Source organism: Lonchura striata, chromosome 4 (genome assembly GCF_050655825.1).
Source record: "Lonchura striata isolate lonStrDom1 chromosome 4, ASM5065582v1, whole genome shotgun sequence".
NCBI lineage: Eukaryota > Metazoa > Chordata > Aves > Passeriformes > Estrildidae > Lonchura > Lonchura striata.
In genome coordinates, this window is record NC_140706.1 from 28,694,512 (window position 1) to 28,711,048 (window position 16,537).

At 34.4% G+C, this 16,537-nt stretch overlaps 1 protein-coding gene across 6 annotated transcripts in view; it reads right to left on the bottom strand.

Annotated features, from left to right (window-relative positions):
* SGCZ (sarcoglycan zeta) overlaps window positions 1–16,537 on the bottom strand; it is a 413,238-nt gene that overhangs the window by 377,357 nt on the left and 19,344 nt on the right. Inside the window, exon 2 of one of the 6 annotated variants that reach the window (XM_085577909.1) lies at window positions 11,260–11,325. The exons of the other annotated variants lie outside the window; for them this stretch is intronic. Coding sequence (XP_085434035.1) covers window positions 11,260–11,325 — 66 coding nt within the window. The remainder of the gene's footprint in view (window positions 1–11,259; window positions 11,326–16,537) is intronic. 6 annotated transcript variants of the gene reach the window in all.

The following is a 16,537-nucleotide window of genomic DNA, read 5'->3' on the forward strand; positions in this document are numbered from 1 at the left end:
TGACTTCCATAAATCATTACAGGTGGTGTGGTCACCACCCTTTAGATCCTGGGATGCATATGCTCCAAATAGCTAATCCATGCTTTTCCTCCCAACCTTCTAGTCCTATACCCATAAGATTTTTTTTAATCAGTTCTGATTTGCTTCCTTTCTACAACCTTTCCTAGACAAAAAAGGCAATAGCCTTTATTTATGCTGGAATATACTAAGCCCTTTCCTTTCTGCTTTTTTTCTTTCACTGTTTTTATGCTGCAGTTAATAGGAATAGTAATACATTTCCTTCCTTTTTACTAAAAAAATCTGAAAAAATATACTAGATTAATATATGGGTGCTTAAACATAATTTTAAAATCCACTGATACCCAGCACAAATCATGTGGCCCAATTCTGAAGAGAAGGCTTTGTCTGGTCCATTTGCAAAACAAAGGCTACCAAGATTTCTAAAAAACTTTCTGATTAAATAGAGCTTTTTTATAAAACTTTCAAGAAATCTTAATTGAGCATCTGAGGAAAGATATAGTGCTCTTATTTAACTATCTAATAATCATCAAATAGATAACCAATACTTTGATCCCACCTTACATTATTTGTTATTTTCAAATTGGTCAGAATGATTAAATTTTTGGTGTGGGGGAAAAGCAACATTTGTGCAATGAAGATCATATACGATCTTAAGTAAAATCTATTTATATCTAGGTCTAATTTTATTTGTGAGTTTTAAGGGGATAGTATTAAGTTCCTGACACCATAGAACTCATTAATCAGATAATATGCAAGAAAATTTGTAGTAAATATGCCTTTGAAAGGCAAAGTACAGGAATGAAATATGTCTATTATATATCTAGAATCCAGCACACATCATGCCAAAAAGAACTTGCATCTTTTCATGGATGATAATCACCATTTAGTAGTTCATAAAATATTACTAACTGTAGGATTTAAAAGACATCCAAACAAAAAAAAAAAAATAATTGATGATATGTATTGTAACTACACAAGACAAAACGCATAAAGGTATTTTGTTTCCTGTACACAGCAAAAACGAACAAAACAAAGAAAAAAATTTGTGAAACTACAATAATTCTTTTCAAAATAATTTTATTTGGGTAACTTTATGGTCAAGAGATAATAATTCATAGCTGGTGGAGAGAATTATGACAAGTGCCCAAATGCAAGCTGCCTTTTCATCTCATTGTAAGAAGGTGTCACACATGAGAGGGGACACTGGAAAATCCTCCACTCTCCTGTGCAGTGCCATACCAGGAGCTCCAGCACATGAGAATGGCAACAGACCTTTATGTATCAGAAGCACGTAACACAGGGTGGATGAAACTAGATGTCTTTGCTGTAGATGGCTACAGACAAGTGAAAGTAATTTAATTCCATATATATTATTTCATATAAGCAAAGCAGAAGAGGAATTTAACACAAGTTTGAAACAAATGCAGAAATAGTGAGAATGTAATTTTCAACGTGAAGGTCTGTAGAAACTTGCATAAAGTGTTGGGTATTGTTGCATGGAAGTCTGTTTTTAGGGTGAGGTAAGTATAGATTTAGAAATTTAGGTTTAATTTAATGATCATTTTAAACAATCAAAACCAATATCTCTTTGAACGCATATTTTTATTAAAGAACTTATTAAAGAACTCATACATGAGTAGAGAAGTTACCATTAGATTGAAGGAATATAAATTTTATCTATTTACATTTCCAAATTCCTTTATCTGTTTTTATTAAATTCTTTCTCCCCATGTTTTGCTTTCCTTACGATCACAATTCAACATGCAGCTGATTTTAATTTTAAGGTATACCTCCAACTTTCATCTGTTATTTGCACTTCTTGTGATCTCTTTGGAGAAAGGAACAAGTATTCCCATCTTTACAAGCAGTACCATGAGTATTGTGGGAGCTACCAAAGCACTAAAAATGACAAGAGTAATAATGCAGACTCTTATCTGCTCTATCAGAATCAATTCACCCACACAACATTAGCACTTCACTATCATCCACCAATGAACTGCCAAAAGATTTAATTTAAAAACTGAAAAACATGTCTTGGCTGCACACACACTAAAGTATTAAAAAATTGGAAAGCAAGCTGTATGCTGCCTATGTGTATTTTATTTAAACACAGACATGGAGAATCATTATGAGCATCATCATCAGCCTAAAAGCATTTCTCACACTCAAAAATGTTTTGGCCAGGAAAATCAGTATCACAAAAAGCAGTCACTTGTATTTGCAGATACAAGATTTCAAACAAAAGACTACATTGAAAGACTGAAGACTTGTAGTCAAAAACAGGCTAAGAAATTCTGTGAAACTGGGCATGCTAAAAGACAACAGATGAATTTTCAAGTTCCTGAATGCATAGAAACAATAATCTAAAACTTGTAGCAAAAGTTCAGAACTGAAATAGACAACATAAGGAGCACTCACTGATGTTTCTTTGATGTCACCATCTCAATACACAGTAGGACTCCAAGTGAAACAACTTCAGCACTGGGTATCCCTCAGGAAAGGTATTAAAAATAAGTCAGAAGAATATAGTTATAAACCACCTCACCACCCCAAAAAACTCCACTACCTTAACAATATCTTATACAGAGCAGCATATGCAACTCCACATCTCAGTTGAGTTAGAATCCAAAGCACAGGGGACTCAGCAAAGTACAGACAAGGGCAACAACAAAGATAAAATTTTGCAGCTACTGCCCTACAACAGAAGAGCAAGAAGGCTGAGAGTCCCTAATTTGGAGATAACAACACCAAAGGAACATGATTATACCTAAAAGATTTCTGAATGGAATGAATAACTTCAAAACTATTACTCACTAAATGAATAATGCTAGAACTAAAAACTACTCAATAAAGCTAGCAAGCGACTACATTAAAGCAGATAAAATAAAATACCATAATGAGACAATAGTACTCTGTAACTTGTTTCTGTATCTCAAGATTGTGGAGATAAATTGTACCAGTAAGGTAAAAAGCACACTACAAAAACAAACAAACAAACAAAACAACCCCAAAATAATCCACATCAAATCACACACAAAAAAAAAAAATAAATAAAAAAAAACCTCCACAAAAACACAACCCTAGCAGGACACAGAAAGAGAATGGGAAGTTAAAAGACAAGAAGGATCTTATCTGCCAATGTCCCTGAAAATTCAGTTCTGGGTTACCAAAAAAAGCAAACAAACAAACAAAAAGGCTATTCCTCAAATAGCACTTCTCCTTATTCTCAGCTGGAGAACATTAAGCTGGATGGTCAATTGTTGTGACTCAGCTGGGCCTTCTTATGCTATAATTTGTTTCACCTTTTATCCTGAGAAATTCTATTCTTCTTTTACAAGAATGAAAATGCAATTATTAATAAAACTAACACATACTTATTTGGCAGTCTGCTAACTAAGATAATATGCAGTACTTCAAAATAAAATGTCAGAATTTAGTTACTACAAGGAATAAGAACCTAACAGCAAAAAAACCAACCTCCCAAAGCATTTTTCACTTAATAACCTGGAAGGACTGAAGGAATGAGTGCACCCTGTTTACTGACATGACTATACACCTACAAAAAGTCAGTTACACCTATTTCTGACTTTTAGGAACATCATATTAAGGACTGTGAAGTAACTGAAGATGACAAGGTTTTTCTTTTAAAACAAAGAAAATCAGTATCTTTATTGGTGATATTGAACTGCAGTGCTTTCTCAGAAATAAGTATTTTCATAGGGATAACAACTGCCAACTTAGTGAAGAGCAATATAGAAAAAATATATTCAGATAAAAATTCTGATCTCTTATCGGGGGTAAAAAAATTAGAAACAACCAGATTTTGTCCAAGTCATCAATATATCCCAGTTTTTCAGGTCACAAACATGTCCTTTATTGTTTTCAGCACTCACCTCTTGTTAAGGGTATTCTCTTTTGGTTCTTCTGTTAAAAACCAACCAAACAAGAAAAACAATAACACCTAGACTCTATTAAAGAATTAAGTATTTGATTATAAACTTTTGACTTCTTATTCTATAATGCCCAATCTCTTAGAAGGTATTTTTGCTTATAGACACTAGGTTGAATCCACTTCAGCAGCAGTGGCTTTTGACTGTTGGAAGTACAGAATACAGAACCATTCATTGTCTGTTTGCATCTGAAGTCGTTAAAAGTGGAAAACAGTAAACTCTTTGTCAGTACCTAATCCTGCAGATTGCTGGCTTGTGTTCTCTCTGGCAAATAGTTTTATTCACTTTTACTGGGATCTATACATATTCAAACTCATTAAAATATTTTAGTTCTAAGTCTAGTAGAAGTTTCAGGTCCAGATGTCTGGTAGATATATTCAAGCTCAAGTGATCCTTTAGAGATGGTGAAACAGAACTCTTGCAGTCAAACCCCTGGAATGTCAGAGTACACAAAGAAGGAGTGCTAAAGCCAAAAAAGCCACGTGATGTTATGTCTTCCAAGAAGAAGCTTAGGAAGCCTAAAAGGATAAAGCCCAAATGTTGTGGTTTGATATGAAATTAAAGCTAAGAAAGGTCTATTAAATAGTCATCAATTCATAAGTGAAGGTGATAGCTTAAATTCACTAATTCTAGTTGTGTGTGCATAGGAGCTTTTACTTCAATCACTCAGATATCCTGACAAATTCTGTAGGTCATGAATTCTAACGTGTAGTAATTGCACTATGCCACAAACATAAAACCACATATTAAATACTAATTGAAATTAGCCTGAGTCGGAAAATTTCTAGAAAAACAGGTTTTGTCCCTGAGTTTAACACTGAAAACTGCACTCTCTCACATCAGTATACCATACGAAGGGAATTGTTCTTTAGCTTTATTTTTTATTTAAATAAGATCCAAATAGCAGGTAATACAGAGAAAAACTTGGATTATGCTATTTGATTCTGGAATTCCTAAATTTTGAATGAAAAATTAAAAAAACAAGACATTTGAGAATGCTTTATTTAATGAGCAGTCCTATGACACTGGTTAGAATTTGGCAGGTAAATTATCCGAAATCACTGAGCCAGCATATAATTAGGATGAAAATGCAGCTATGCATAATGCCCATAATTAGGCCTATGAAAGCTGAAACAAGCAAAACCATTAAATTAGTCAATGTTTCAATCAGATGGTCAGTGCACCTACCCACTGAATTGAGTGAGGTTTCTGAGGTCCATAGGTGAACTGCAGCTCGCACACACTGTGAAGGCATTTTGCAGGAAACCACGTTTTCCTAGCTCCTCCTCTGACTTAAGGCTATTACCTACCATGTCCCAAGTACTGCAGCAGTGCACTGCAGAGATAGTACAGCACACTGACCAGGCTATTAGCTTTCTGAATAAAATAGAAAACAGCCCAAGTTTACAAAAATATTGCCAGCTAGTGCATATGGTCTACTATGTATTAATATTTTTAATGTCCTGAGTGTTTGTTGTAGGAAATTGACTTTGTATTTGTAATCCTTAGCAATTATCCATTTTATTTCCATGCTCCAGTTTCTTTCGTGTGCTTCCTTGCTTCAGTAGTAATTTTTAAGTTCAGTGATCAACAAAGGTCACCTACGCCATTGCCCTTTCACAACAAACACATGACACCAGCCCAAGACAGCTGGACAATTTTGTTAGCGAAGGTCTGAAGATTTTTGTCTGAAGCTTTTCTACATGCGACACTCAATAAGAAATTCTTTAAATGTACCGATTTGTGTCAAAAACCACTTCCAAATTCTGGCCAAGTTTTAAAAAAAGTTATTCACAACACACTATGGGCTTCTTCTGCTATTTCTGCCATGGGGAAACCTGAATACTCAGCAGACTTGTGGCATTTAAACACAAAGATTTGCAGAAGAGCCTCCTATATACTGAAGTCCCAGGACTCTCAATTCTGACATTAACTGTATTCTTACCTACCTTTTCCTGACAAAAAATACCTGAAAACACTTTTAAGTATATGGACTGAGTAACACACACTGAGAAACAATGAAACAACACACAAAACCTAACCTATTGGATATATAAAAAAACTTCTTCAATGTGAGGACAGTCTCTACCTGTTCTATTTCCACCAAAACTGCAATATAAAGATATTTATTTTTTCAGCCCTATTGGGAGTGAAGGGAAACATTTTGTACAGCTCAGCCACAGGTATCATCTGCACAGAGTATGAAACACAGTCCACAGTTCCTGTGTTGTCCTGACAAAATTAGACCAATTCCTTTGGAGGAAATCTGTTTATCTGCTTTATACCAAAAATCAAGAGGCAGACTGGAATACTGAAATTACAGTAGCAGGAACATAGAGTCCTTCTGACATGCTAAAAAGCACAGGAATTATGCCTGTAGCTATCCATCTGGTATTTAATCCAAGTAATCTAAATCTAAATCACAGTTTTTGTAAATCTACTTCTATATGTTCCTAAAAATATCTTAATACAGCACCCACTGGAAACAGACAGACAGTACTTCATTAATTTCAATGTGTTTAATGTTTTTTAATATGTTAGCCTTGCAGCAATGGTATTCAGTTAGGAAAGATTCACCCACTTAATGCCTTACATATTTTCTCAGCTCATAAAGAGCTACACAGTACTGCAGGGAGCATACTGTAGAGTTATTAAATGCTATTATTAAATATGTCATATTATTGCTGAAATCTGTACAAGGCAAGAAAACAGAGAACCCTCAATATTTGAACTTTAAATATTATGCAATATTTCAGTAGCTACATTTTTACTTCATAATTCCAAAAGGTCTCCATAGCTAGAACGTACATATAATCACAACCCAATGTGAATATATTACAGTAAATGTGACAAGTTAGATGATAACTGTGGTGTTATGATTTAAGGGTTTACAATCATGATGTGAATGCATTACACACAGTGATAGTTTTCATAATTTATTCATAATTTTAGGAATACTATGAAAAATATAGAGGCACTTCAAAAATCAGATCAATTATATGTGCATCACTCAGTAGTTGAAACTCATATTTACTGCGTGCTCCCATTTGCTTTAGTGCATTATTTTGCTAAGGGCCAAATTCCAAAATAGTAGCAGTTTTCTTGCTATTTTTGTCATTTTACTAAAGCACTCATAAAAGTTTGGATTCTCTATCTTTTATACCATCTTCTAGTAAAAATCCAGAATTTACTAAGATTATGGATCAAGAAGCTCCCCATGAAAGTAAGAACTGAAAAAACCTATAGATTTATATTAAGAATTAGAGAAGTCAAGGCATTGTTACTTTCCATGCTCCCTGTTATCAAGGCTTGGTACCACACCAGAAGATGCCATGTCAGCCTCCTGGCCTACATGAGCAAGGAAAGAAATGCTGCCTAGGGATAAATGGTGCACATTGTACCACACAGCTGCAGTGTGTCACCTCCAGAGCTGTCATCCTGGATTCTACAAGGGACAGACCCCCCATGGACTTTGTGAATTTAACTAATACAGAATTCACACACATACCTAGGAATAAAAGATACAAATACAGACTAAACAGAAAAAAGACTGGACTACTGCTCTGGCCAACAATGAAAATACTGTCAAGTCATCCATGAAATGCCAACACAAAAAGGAGTAATAAAACCTTTGACTGGACATAGAAACTCACCTACATACACACATATATATATTTTTTTTTTAATTCATAATAATATATACTCTGAGATAGACCTTGCAGTGTATCTTTGCAGCTCATCAGAGAGATCTCAATAGCTGAGTGCTTCTTTCTAAAAATGGATTCTGAAGGATTAGGAACTATGTTGAAAGAAAAACACAAATAACACTTTAGTACCTAAGAACCTATTTTACAATTAAAGATCAATTAGAGATTTAAAGAGCGCAAGCTGTTTCTTTTAACAAAAAGTACAAGGACTAACTTGATTTTTCTATGAAAGTATCTTCACAGAGTGAAAAGCTAGGTAGTAAAGAGTTCTTTAATCTAGCTGAGAAAATGAAACAAGAAGCAAAGGTTAGAAACTAAAGTGACACATATTACAATTAGAAATTAGGCACTCATTTCTACCACAACCAATTAACAACTACATTTGTAAGTTCTTTTCCTACTGAAGCCTTTTGAAGATCTCTTTTGTAATCTGAAAAGAAACAATTTTACATGAAGTTTTGATCACACTTCCTGCTGCTTCTCTTTGGATTAAAATGTAACAACTGATTATATAAAATGAATTGCCAGCTAGGATAAAAGGGACAGGGAGGAGAAATGGCCTTTTTTTCTCCCTGCAACAGAGGAACTAGAACTTGGTAAAATACAAACTTACATAAATTTTACCACACATACTATAGTTCAAAGGAGTCAACCAATTTATCAGCATTGCTCCCACAGAAAGAAGTTCACTGAGAACAAGTTAAAGCCTTAAATGTCGAGTGCCTTAGGACTTGGGGTACTGAAGTCATAGAATTTTCAGTTGTAAGTGGACATAGAGTAAGTTTTTTGATACTTTTGGACTCACTTTCAAAAACAGAAGTGCAAGCTCTTGACATCTTTTACAAAAAAATTGTGCCATGTCAGTCATTTTCAGTTCTGAATCCAATTAAAGACACCATAATGAAATGTCTCACCAGTGACTGAACAAACTGAAAAAAACACTGTCAAGCTTTCCGTAACATTAGGCAGGAAATATTAACAGATTATATTCTACACTGAAAATTGTAACAAGAATAATAATTGAAGTCAATTGCCAAATCAACAGTAATGTAAAACATGCAAGTAGTATAGCTAAAAGGTTTCTAGTAATTTTCCAAGTACACTTACAGGCTTAAAATAAGCTGATGAACTAAAAGCACACAGGAGAGTAGACAATTTTGATTATCTGGCCATTTAATATATGCTAAGCATGAAAAGATGGATACTGAGGAATTCACACTACTCTGTAGCTTCCTAATTATGCCTTATCATCGAAGAATCTAATGCAGAGCAAGCTAGTTGAATAATTTAATTTGTTGCAATTTTTTTTGCTAACTGTAATGCAAATATCATTGACTACATTTTTCTTCTGGGTAAGATTATTCTACCACCAGTAGTGGGGAAAACAGCCTTTTTCATCTCTTTCCACAAAAAAATATTATGTATATATTTCAACCTATTTTATTTCATCTCTTTTCTTCTTTTTCCTAGAAATTATACATTAGATTAATTAATATTTGACTATACAACTAAACAAAAGCTGAATTTTTTTCCTAAGTTTGGCAAAATAAATTTCTTCAAGTGAAATGTGTAATCCCTAGAAGCTATTTTATTTCTGGAAGTTATTTTAACTCTAAAATTTGCTGCCTTTCCAATAAATGTGAATTTAACACTTTTACAAAGTTTTGACTCTGTAGTTATTCAGGCATACATTCCAGTCGCTTTCTTGAGTTATGCAGTCAATGAACTGTTTGACACTAAAGTCAAACTCTTCACTGCTGCTCAAGTGTGCCTGCCCTGCAGCTGCCTAGGCGTGTGGAGCTTCTGCTGCTCCAGATATACCAAGAGTGAATTTCAGTCAGTAGATCTGCCTTAGCAAAAAAATGTATATATTCTTCTACAGTGAAAAATAACTTCAAAAATGTAGCTCTTTCAATGTGTCTTTCTCAAAGACCAGTCTAGGGTCTAAAAATGAGGAAAACAGCAAAACAGAAAATAACAAGTGATCTTTGTCACTGTCATTTGTCTAGTGTTACTCAATTACATGAAAATACTCCAGAAGAAACATAAAAATATGGTAAATTGTGAGAATAATTTCAAAAATTTTGACATAGGTTCACTGAGAAATGTGTGTGCTGCATACAAGGAATTACACTTGGGTTTTAAAAATCCTTGGCAGAATAATACAATGCATTCTAAAGTTCGCCTTGTTTTGATTCATCTTGGTCCAAAATCTCACCAGAAACAGCAACATTATAAAATATTCTGATTTTTAAATTGTTTCAATAAAGATTTTACCAAAACTATATCTTCAAAAACTATACCTTGCAAGGTATTTTTGAATCTACAGCTGAAAAATATAGATTGAACAGAGTGAAACAAAGGCTTGTTATCTCTTCAAGAATGTTGCTCTATTGATTAGTACTACAGAGTCAGTACTGATGACTCAATCAAACTGAACAAATTAATGGGTTTGGGGTGTGATGGGCCACCTGCATGCCAGGTGCCCATCAAAGCTGCTCAGTCATTCCCCTCCACAGCTGGACAGGGGAGAAGATAAAATGAAAGGCTCATGGGTCAGGATAAATGCAGGGAGAGATCACTCAGCGACCACCATCATGGGCAAAACGGACTTGACTTAGGGAAATTGGTTTAGTTTATCATGAACCAAAATAACAAGCAGGGTAATGAGAAATAAAGACTACATTTTAAAAGAGCTTTCCCCCACCCCTTCCTTCTTCCTGGGCTTAACTTCACTCATGAATTTTCTGCTCTCCCATATCCTCACTCCTCTCTGCCCCTTGTTGCTGTATTCTTAAATACATTATCCCAGAGGCGCTGCCCCTGTGCCTGCTGGGCTTGGCCTGGGCCAGCAGTGGGTCCATCTGAGCCAGTTGCAATTGGCTCCACCACGTACAGAGGAATTTTCTACCAGATTCTCACAGAAGCCGCTCCTGTCGATCCCCTGCTACCGAAGCCTTGCCATACAAAGCCAACACATGGGCCAGGAGCCAGGGTGATGGTTTTGACTCAGACAGCTTGGAGATAAAACTATAAAGATATTATTAACCAAGAGCAGTAACTTCTTTCCCAGTAGAGGAGAAAAATATTTTTATGGCTGGGAATTGGGTATTTTTTAAACTTGGATATGTACGCTAAAAATCTAGCTCAGTATCTGTGACTGTGGAAAGAAATATGTCAGTCTGTTCAAAAAAAAGTTTTTAAAAGTCCAACATTATACAACTAAATACATTTCTAGCGAAAGATTGTTTGTGATAATGGGCCTGCTGATTAGTTTCCTTTTACAGAAAGAACTTAGTGAGTAAGTAAAGCTTGATGTCTATCACAAATATTCTCCAATCTCTTATTTTTTCTGTATGTCTGAAATGGTAGTCCAATATTTGTTACCAGTTAAAACAGTCTCCAAAGTAAAAGAAAGGTATGTCCATGATGACATCATCTTCTTCTGTACTAGGAAAGAATATATTTGGAACACACTGACCCAATGTGCTGCTGATAACTACTGTGGAATAATAACCTCACGGACAGAGTAAGATATACAAAGTTGTCATAAAGAAATGTGCTCCAGGCTCATGACTCACAGCAATGGTTCTTACAGCACCAGGCCTTCTGTCTTCCTCACTTATAATTATCCACTTTTCATCCATCTGTGGAAAACAGAGGCCATGAATGAGAAATTCAGTCTTGTGGAATATTTTTGTTCATGATGTCCATAAAAAAGGAACTGTATTACAAAAAGGTTCTTCTCCCTTTCTTTCCTTTATACCATGCTCCAAATGCCTTGGGAAGCAAAACATTTTTGCTTTTGTTTCTAAAGACATTAAGCATGTGTGATATAATACAGAAGCCCTACTCTGCATCAGCAACCCTGTGACCCATTTTTTTCATTACTCCTTCTCCACCTTTGCTTCCTGAAAGGTGCTTCTCAAACTCGTGTTCTAAATAGGCTTACTGGATAAGTGTATTTCCTCTGTCTAGAGATTTATCATGTCTGAGTAGAAGTTGTACCTGGGACAAAATATGTGAAGAGCAAGCATGGAAGATGCTGAGATGCATGAAAGGCAGGTTTTGGACTTAGTTCTAGGACCTCCTTTCCTACCTGAGCATATGGGAACAGAGATGGTGTACAAAATAGGGAAAATATGAAGTAGGTGTGGCTTTGAAAGGCAGGCACAGAACTGGGCTGCAATTCCTGTTTCAAAGATTTTGGGGTGCAGTGTAAGGAAAGAACTACAATGACCTTGGGAGAACAGAATAAGGTGAAGAACCAGAGAGGGTTATTGAGAGGCCAGTACTGAATCAGAAAGGTTAACAAATGGAAATTCCTTTCATTTGTTTCATTTCTCTAGAATTTTCCCAACAGAAAATTACAGGCAATCTAAAATCTAAGCACTATTTGAGTCAATTTTAGTAAAGTATATGAAAATTTAATTTCCCAAGGTATTTTTGCAAAGGAAACAATTTTATTTTTAAAGTGGCAAAAAAACCTTAGAAGGTTAAAAACATGACCAATGAAGATTAAAATGCAGAAATAATGCACTCTGAAAGAGACTGTAAGATTAGAAACCTTTTCTTATGTTCAGTATTTCAATTTTACACCACTTTTTTTGAAGGCCATTCAGCTTCATTTTATGCTTTCAATACATTTTGACTAGAAACATAAATCAACTGACAGACACAAACTCAAACAAGCTGAGACTTGGACTTTATAGCAATATTGATAAAAGCTAGTGGGCATTCCTGCTGGAACATTGGCATTTGGCCTGAGAGAGTATTTTGGGAGATTTTTCAGATTCCTGATGCATCTAAAGACATACTGTAGCACTGCAAGTAATAAATGCAGAAAGGGCAAGGGACAGGGAGAAGGGTTCTCTCCATGGAACCAACAAAATAATTTTTCTAACAATATTCAAGGATGTACTTACTGAAGACTGGGTAAGTTTCAGAGCCTGGATAAGTTTTAAGCAGAGATGCAGAAAAAGATAAAATAATACTTCCATAGATTTCTTTGGTTAGTTCCTATCATGCAGAAGGGAATGTGTAGGAAAAACATGCAGTAACTTTTATGTCAGTTTGACTGGCAAAGCATAAGCTGAATTAGAATGTATGAAAGGTGAAGTGAAACTATTCAAGGAGGGTCATAAGTAAAAAAAAAATTAATTAAAACCTCCTAAGCTAAAAAACATGTAAATAATTCAAAGTAGCAGGTTTTCTTTGCTTCTTTTTTTTTTTTTGCTTCTTTTTTTTTTTTTTTTTTTTTTTTAAGATTACTTTTTATGTAATTCCATGCTGGAATACCCACATTTACTAACCACACAAAGTCAAACTGGAAGTATATCTCCTACTATCTTTGTCTGTTTCTTCCTCCTAAGTCAGAATCGACTGTGACAAAATCACCCTTACAGGCTTTTGTGTAGGGCATTCAATAAAAATATCTATTGCTGAATATTCCACAACAGCTGTCTTCACTCTGCCCCAGATCTTTGAAAATATGCCTTAATGTCTGTAAATCCCTTGTTCTAATATTAGCTCATTCCTTCACATCACTGGGTGAAGGAAGCAGATTATTTCCTTCCTCCTCAGGTCATGTTTTCCAGACATGATCATTCACCATGCTTTTCTCTGCAATCTCTTCAGCTGGCCAATGTTTTATTTGAGGTGCAATAACCAAACCAGGATACCAGATGCTGGGTTTGGTTGGGTTTTTTCCCCTTACAACAATATGAATTTGACAACTGGTGCTGCCTTCAATAGAACATCTCAAAATTTTTTGCACTTTTTGGCTTGCTAAGCAGTTTCTATCTTTCATTGCTCAGCTGATTATTTTTACTGAAGTGCAATAATTTCCATTTGTCCTGCTTGAACTGCATCCTGCCTTACAGACCAAATCACCAATTAACAAGATTGTTTTAGATCTTAAACATCTCCTCCAAAATACTTGCAGAAATGCCTCCCTCCATTTTCACTTCATATAAAAGAATACATCATCTTAAACCATTCTGAAATTATTCTCTCTGGCTTCCCTTAGTTTAATTTGAATTATGCAAGAATTTTTCACTTCACCACACCAACATTTTAATTTCCAACACAGCTTTGCATTTTTGGGAGTTTAATGCAGGTGACATTGCAATTATTTTGTGTATTTTGGCAGCTAGGGTAAGGAACAACATCAGTATCAATAACAATATCAATCAACATCAGCTTCAATCAATAACTATTAGCTGTTCCATTAGAAAAACCCAAAACAGACAGAAATTCAGATTTGAAAGTAGTAATATTTGCTTAAAATTTACAACCAAAATAAAACTCTTCTTTTCCTAGTATCAATTAGAACATACATCTGGACTTTCAAGCAGCAAAGTTACAGTGTAGAAAGAAAAAATGTAAAAGACAAAATTTATTTATCAGGTATATATTGAAAGAGAAAGAAAGCAAGAGCACAACAAAGCCTTGTTCTAATTGACTAATATAAACATTTACATTTTTCATAAGGATTAATGGATTAAGCTGCTTTATCGAGAAGGGAAAAAACTGCTGTTTATGACCTAGTGTTAGACAACAGTAAATGGCTTAATCTGGTTTTCTCTGAGGGTAAAGCTGTATGTAGTAATGGATTTAAGAGATATATATATGCATAAGTTTCTTATTTAATTTAATTAGCATAAAAAACGGTAAAAAGTTTTTGTACACATGTATCTGTGTAACCTTTTACAACCAGCAATTCTATTGCAGTATTGCATAGGCTTACTTTTTTTCTTCAAGGAAAGGAAAAGTACTCTGTGCCAAGTTAAAGTATGGTGAGATAATCTTCCTAAAATTGTGCTTGAATGGAGTAACTGGATTCCTAATGGTAAAGTGATGATATGTGAACACCAATCAATATGAATTATTGAATATCAATATGAATCAATGTGCATTAGCAAACTCATGCTGAGAAAAGTGCTTAGAGGCCATAACCATACACTGGGCTCCAGGCGATCTTCTCTCTGTATCATATTACTTATTTGGAAGACAGCACTCAGAAAATCAAAAGGCAATGTAATTTCTGTGTTGTGTTCAATAGAAAATTTAGAAATGCTGTCTAATACTCTAGATTTATTCTGTGGTGTAAAAAAGAATTATTGAAGTATAACAGCTCAGCATTTTAAGATAAATAAGGAAGTTTTGTCAGCAGAGTGGAACACTGAGTTTATCTTTGAGCTTTGTCTACATAATCCTTACATTTTATGCTGCATTTGTTGAATAAAATGCCATACCATGAGTTAAACAGTATGGAAAAATTAGTTTGGAACATGAATTAGTTTCAGATAGATAAAACCAAAATTATAACTCAGCTACATGCACATCATTATTAATTTGATCATATTATAAAAATAAGGATATTTGATTTTTATTTTGACCAATGAAGTAGTAGTATGAAGCAAAATAAATTACCAATAGAACAAAAACATACAATAAAATTAACTAAGCAGAAAATTTTCCAATATAAATAATGTAATTTTCCAAAAGAAAGAGGTCTGAGAACATATATATGCTTGATATTTTATTTTAATTTCAGTAAAGGAGGTTCAGCATCTGGAAATCTAAAGAAGGAAAAGTGACCACTCAGTTGTCACTGCAGCATTGCTCAGTTCTAGGGTTCAGGCTTTAATTTTCCAAACTATTTGTCCTGAATCTCCAGTGCTACTCTGTACACATTTACTAAGAAACTAAAAATGGACTGCATGTTTTACAGTAAAGTGATTTTTTTCCTTCTTGATTTCATGGTTTTGGAGAGCAGAGGTAGGAAAGATTTAAAAGATGTATAGTCAAAAAGCCACAAAAATTCAAAACCCATGATCAGGTTGAATGCTGAAAAATGTAAAGCAGGACTAATAAAATTTAGAATAAATAAACCATTGTTCTTTCTTTCTAGTTTACTGATATTGAAATATAGATAGCATCTGAAAGTTCAGAAGAGCAGAAGCAGTAGCATTGGAAAGAACTGCTTAAGGAGAGAACTGACAAACATCACGCATCACACATGATACAATTAAAAATGGGGACTAATTGTTGAAAAGTATATATTTTATATAACAAGGACAAATTGTTACAAACACTATATAGTCTATACTGTATAGTATTCACCAATGTATTCTGTCATCTAGAAGATTGTGTCAATTTATGACTTTGGGACTGAACTGGGGACCTGCAGACACCACCTAAGTCTACTGCTTTGCAGCCAAATCTCTGCAGCCTGAATCTGCAACAGCTTGACTCACCTTGTCACTGACATGGACAAAAAATTACAATATATGTGAGCTAAAAACCTATACTTGTAAGCTTGGTGCAACAAGAAAATAACTGGAGAACAACTGATTCTGATTTTTAGTATTTATGTTTTTCAATTTCTTCTAAATGATTGAAAATTAGTTTTAGTCTTATGGTTAAAGATTGTTAAATTTTAGACAATATTTTCCAATCTCCTATTTCTTTTTGCTTCTCAATCGCCTATTTATTTACATTTATGAAATATTACCCATGTACCATAAAACATAAATGTCACAAAAGTAATCCTGAATGTTCCTTCAGACGAGAAATATAACATTTATTTACCTGAAGTGTAACAATAATTGTGCAGCAAGTTATGAGAACTCCTTATTTTCCAACAAAAAATATTGTCCCTTTTGCTGGAAAAATAGAAAAGGAACCTCTTCCCTTGTGCCCATGAGAATGCTGCTTTTCTTCAGATTAGTTCAATGGTCCAGATAATAAATGAATAATACAATCACTACTGTGCACAATATTTTTAATTAGGGAATATATTACAACTCCTACATTATAGTCTCAGGAGAAAATATAATGCTTTGGATTTCTGCC